Raw genomic sequence first — 5,633 nt, 5'->3', positions numbered from 1 at the left:
GAGGACTAGAAATATAAAAAAATAATATTAATATTTATATCTCTAAATAAGTTTGTTATAAAAACATATTCAAATCTACTGATAATTATTATACTGCATAATATTGGTATACTTTTGTATAAAATGTAGTTAAAGGGCGTGTTCGCTGGTCTGGATGGTCCAGACCAGCCGGCTAACTCCCCTCACAAAACACTGTTCATCAACCAGCCGCTACAGTGTTTCTCTCTCACAAAACCAGCCAGTTTCAACTAAGTTTTAGACCAGCGAACGAGACCAAACTTTACAACGCTGGACTCCTCGGGAAGCGATATATGCATTTACTTTGGGACGGTGACGTTGAGTTCAGTTTGACACAGTATCATAACAGATACAAAAAAATGAATTCAAATTAATGTGTGTGGTAGTTTAGCGTTTTGACAGATTCACAATACTTGTCCTCCTATCTCCGAGTTTCATCTCGTGGGTTTCCTGCATATTTTTATCCTTTGTTTGAATTATCACATGATATTCAAATAGAAGATGCCGTTATTATCTAATAAGGTAAGATCAGTACAGCGACGATTATGTTGTCACTGCTTACCCTTACCCAGCTCAGGGCGCTAAGCTAGGGAGAAAAACACTGTACTACATTTTTAATATATAATAGTGAAGCTGTTTTAGAGTTATAGTCAAGTACTCAAGTTGTTTACATGCGTTATCTGTCTTGATTAATTTCACAGAAATTAAGTGCCTATATGGCCACTGGTATTGACAGCTTCTTCCTCCGATTCAACTTGGATGTCCTTTCCTTGCTCGTGAATGAAGCCACTTGATGAGGACAAGCTAACATAAGATGATAAGATACTCCCTGAGGTCATAATATTGACTTGTTGATGGTTCATGGTCCCCAAGTTCTAATTTGAGTCCATCGGTTGATTACTGGGGTGTTTTAGGGGGTGTAGCACCCGATGTTTTTATCATTGGATTTGAAATGAATGAGTTAGATTAGCTACACGATACCTTAGTTCATAAGTCAAATTCGGATTTTGCTTGGATTTTGCATAACTAGTGGTGTACTACTATACGACCAAGCTATACACAATACCTTAGTTCATAATTACTTCTGATTCGGAGTATGGACTTTGCTTGGTGTAGTATATATCACCCGAACGGCATCTGAATTGCTTATGAGCTTGGTCAAATCCATATATATGTTGCTTGGGGTCGATTTTGCGTACCTAGTTGTATATTACCAAGCTTCATGGAGTCAAGGACTGGTATCGACACGCGAATTTCTTTCTTTCTCAAGTTAGAAAGGTAATATATGGATTTTTCTGAACCAGGAGACTGCTAATGTGCAGTATGCATGACTGCATTTTCACAAATTGTGTATTATGTTCAATATTCTGAATACTGACGCAACAAGATCATACACGGGCCAAATTCAGTCCGTTAAAAATAGAAGACCTGAAGTGGGCATGTTTAGCATTCCTTAAGCACATACCCATCCATAGACGCACTAACTTACATGGGCCTTGTAGGCCTTTCTGTTTTCGGCCTTCTCTTTTCCTCTGTTTTCAAAATGGTGAACATGCCTTTCCTTTGGCTTGTGAAAAAAAATAAAATTGCACTTTCCTACAAAAGACGAATACTGAATTACACAGCACACAACGATCATCTGGCGCCAACTAGAGTGACAATGGCACCAAGAAAATAACCTAGGTGCTTTGCAACTTCCTAGTGACAATGGCACCAACGAATCAACTCGGTTTTGGTAAATTAACTTGGGTAGATCCTCGCCACAGGGAAATCAATGAGTACACAATTGCATTTTTGAAAAGCCCGTTATGGCGATGGCAACTTAGAAAAGCCACATGTTGGCGATGGCAAAAAAAAAAAAAAAAAAAAACTCAAAGGCATTACTACCAAGGGTAACTGTACAATCCGCAGCAGGCACAGCAGCCAGGATGCCAGGTCCTCAACAAGTTCTGGTCATTCAGGTTTCAGAGGAAATTCCATCAGAATTTTCTCAAAATCTATTGGTTTTCTCCAAGCATATTTACCAGTGTCCTGCATAGGGTGACAGGATGCTTAAAGCACAAAATGCATCTTTGTTGTTATGCCCAAATATGAAATGGCAAAGAAAGTAGAAGAAAAAAATAGAGGTAGTGTTTTGTTGTCTTGTCGAGTCGCGGTCTCCTCGCATTGCACAGGCGAGGGTAAGACTTGCCACTAATACCCTTCCCCAGACCCCCGCACAGAGCGGGAGCTCTCTGCACTGGGTACGCCCTTTAGTGTTTTGTTGTCTTGTGTAGATATATTCGGAAGATAAAACTGCACTTGACAGTTCATCTAGAGGTACTTCAATCAAGTCATCAACCTTGTGGAGAATCTGGACTGCTAAGTTTCAGATTTCCACTGAATCGAAGTTTAAGTTTCAGCTAGTAAAAAGTTCAGTACTGTACTGTGAGTTTGTGTGCACTGTGGAAGTCTGAACCATCTATAGCACAGCCTGCAGCTGTTCATACAAAGCCCAAAGGACCAATCCTATTATAGTGTCCCTTACCAGGCCCTTGATGAGTGAGCTAACCCATGTATCAGATGATGCTCTACCAACCAGGTCTCGGAATCTCAAATCCCCTTGATCAGAGATCAGCGCGTACACAATGCCATTAATGTGCCCCTTCCCTACAACTCCGACGACAGTTTTGCTCTTGTTCACAGCCTTGCTCCTCTTCAGCGACCATGCAAGGAACTGCAAGAAAGCATCGAGAGTTTAACTGAATTGCTAGAAGCATGGATGATTAAAGTATCATGCAAAGCTTGATGCAATTGACAAATTCGCATAGTTGCATGTTCTGCAAGAGTGGACGATTCAGATAGGCTGTTCAGAATCATGCTCATACCATGTCGCGTTCATGTATGAGAGGCTGCAGCAGTGCAGGATAAGATGTGCTAAGCTTCTCATACAACTCATATGGGCTGACAGCAGTTTTTTCATCCTGCTACAGTAGTAATCAAACAAGAATGTCAACAGACAACGGCAGTAAAAAATGATTTCTCAACACGATACATTTTCGTACTAAAAAGACTGGCAACGTTTTCTTTTAGGCAATTACGACTGAGGACTGACAAATGAATACATGCACTTACTGGCGTGTCAGTTGTCGAAGCAATCCCGCGGAACAGTGAGATTAGTAGCTTTGTCTTTTGATCCCAGGTGAGGGATTTCCATGCTCGTTCAAGCTGCACGAACAATCTGATATGAGTTTCAGCTATTATATCAGCTGTACTTTGCAGAGTTAGCAATGCAAGCTCGGTGTGCAAATACCATTAAAATAAACCATTGTACAACTAACAAGACACATACAGTTATTTCAATCGGGCGATCGCCAAGAACAAGCTGAGCACCAATGTCTTCAGACACCCTCCTAGCTGCCCGGAACTATTAAAATACAGTATGTGATAGTAGAATTCAGTTGCTATACTCTCACGTAACATCTGAAGAAAAACTACATGTCAGTTTTTTTTTTAACTTTCAGCAAGCTTTATTGATTCAGCAGAATGGATACATCGTTTACAAGCAATTGCAATATAGATGAAGTGGGATCATCTACCCAGACCTGAGAACTTTTCTCTAATAAAACTACATGTCAGTTTATTAGCAAGCACCTCTTCTCCAAACGGCCGGTTCGCATTGGAAGAAATTTTAGAAGAAAAAACAGCGAGGAGCAGACGCAGAGCAAGGGCGCTCTGTCCACCTGTACCATCCCAAAGAAACCAACAAAATCAGTAGGTCTCAGTCAGTTCCATGGCTGATGAGAAGTGGTAAACCCAATTACACAAGCCAGTAGATGGTTGCTCTTTACCCAGGTTGATGCTTCTGTTGACTGCACCGAAGAACTTGGAGCCACCGAGAGAGAACATGTTGGACTTCAAAAGCGGCTCGTCGGAAGAATCACTGGACACGTACATGATTCCAGCTCTGCAGTGAGGGCTCTGCAACGGCGTCAGTTAGCCCCGCCCGGAAGAAGATTTGACGACCACACTTCTTTAGTTTATAAGCGGCTTAATGTTTAAGGGAAGGCATGGCCTTGCCTGCTCCGGCAGAGCTCGACGACGACGTTGTCAGGTTGGACGGCGCGGAGGACGCGCTCGACGTCGGCGACGGAGTCCGGGGAGAGGTGCGAGGTGCCGAGGATCCACACGTCCTCGGGCTCCACGAAATCCGGCGGGCGCCACGCCGGGACCGGGCCGAACCGCCGCCGCGGGACGCGCACGAGCGCGCCGGACTCCACCAGCCCCGCCAGCCCGGGGTCCCCCACGGCGGCGGCGGCGGCGCGCGTGTCGGCGAGCACGGCCGCCCGGTAGTCAAAGCACGGCGGCGGCGGCGGGATCGGCGGCCGGAACGACGCCGCCGCGGCGGATGGGGTGGGCCCCGCTGCCATCCTGGCCGTGGCCGGTCGGCTGCGCATCTGGGGTGGCGGGTGGTGCCCGCGCGGCCGCGCGCCGTGGGGAGGATATGAATGGGACCGGGCCGGGGATTGGGCGGCTGCGTCGATGGGCTCGGCACCAGTCGCCTGGTGTTGATCGTAACCTGGTCACGGTTAGATTAAAAAAAAAATCCACATTACATCATACAATTATTAGCCCATCATAAAAATTTCATCATAATTAGACCATAGAAACTGTAGGTATGAATTATTTCAATTAATTACAGAAAAGCAGAGATCTAAAACCACAATAAAAACTATGTACTAAAGCATATCATATTATATATTTACTGTGTAGATCTACTCACGTGGAGTTCAACAAAATTGGATTTTTTCATTTTATGATTTTTCTGTGATTTACTATGATTTTTCAAAGATTCAACCGAAATAAATAAAAAATAAAAAGACAAAACCGCCTTCAAAACCGCTTATAACCGGGCCAGGGAGGTCAGATGAATGGTTTTAAAAGTTGAGGAAGGTGTTTTGTTCGATTTTGGAGTTCAGGGAGGAAAAATAGATTTTCGCGAAAGTTGAGTGAGGTAATGTATATTTTTTTTTCTTTTTTTTCTCTCTCCATCTCACTTTAATTTCATTTTGAAAAGGACTGAGGAGGTGGCCAAATTTACATAAATATGGGCCTAACATCCATGGGCCGTGTGTTGGAAACAAAAAAAAAACTTCAATTTCGAGGCCTGTTTGAAAACAGAATAAATTTTTACTGTTGTTATTACTGACTCGCAACGCACATGTGCCACTTCAACGTAGGGATAACTTAGAAGTGAGGAGAAAGTTCAGTGGCTATAACAATTATCATAAATGAATATCAAAATGTGGAGAAAATATCACATCTTTTCAAATTCACGTTTGGATGTGTGTCATGTTTATTGCATTAAAATTTGAGTTCAAAATCAAATTGGATTGTCATTTTTTTAGCTGCGAATTTTATGGTAAATTCAATTTTCATGGTACAACCTACTAGGATTACTAAGATTAAGAATGCTAGATATGTACACTTCTCATCGTACGATGAATTCATATGAATTGGTTTAATGTGAATAATTCATGTGGTAGAGTATGTCAAATAGAAGGCAGGCGATAATGTTTAACTTTATCTGCAATCAAAAAACAGAATTCCTATTTATTTTTCTAAAGCCCATGTTA

General features: G+C 42.5%; 1 protein-coding gene across 4 annotated transcripts; it reads right to left on the bottom strand.

Annotated features, from left to right (window-relative positions):
- Positions 1-1,720: 1,720 nt before the first annotated feature.
- Positions 1,721-4,548, bottom strand: LOC136472952 (uncharacterized). Of its 4 annotated transcripts, none has more exons than XM_066470653.1 (8): positions 4,078-4,547; positions 3,849-3,964; positions 3,652-3,740; positions 3,350-3,424; positions 3,133-3,225; positions 2,886-2,984; positions 2,546-2,734; positions 1,721-1,967 (listed from the first exon to the last, which is right to left on the bottom strand). In XM_066470653.1, the coding sequence occupies exons 1-8, from the start codon at positions 4,452-4,454 to the stop codon at positions 1,902-1,904; spliced, it is 1,104 nt and encodes a 367-aa protein (XP_066326750.1). In that variant the 5' UTR covers positions 4,455-4,547; the 3' UTR covers positions 1,721-1,901. The 4 variants fall into 4 exon arrangements, with proteins under 4 accessions (XP_066326750.1, XP_066326748.1, XP_066326747.1 ...); XM_066470651.1 differs by having other exon boundaries at positions 1,912-2,049; positions 2,886-2,981; positions 4,078-4,548; XM_066470650.1 differs by having other exon boundaries at positions 1,912-2,049.
- Positions 4,549-5,633: the final 1,085 nt, after the last annotated feature.

Source organism: Miscanthus floridulus, chromosome 8, assembly GCF_019320115.1.
Source record: "Miscanthus floridulus cultivar M001 chromosome 8, ASM1932011v1, whole genome shotgun sequence".
Lineage (NCBI taxonomy): Eukaryota > Viridiplantae > Streptophyta > Magnoliopsida > Poales > Poaceae > Miscanthus > Miscanthus floridulus.
The sequence above is the reverse complement of the archived record's forward strand: the minus strand, read 5'-3'. Positions and strand labels throughout refer to the sequence as shown.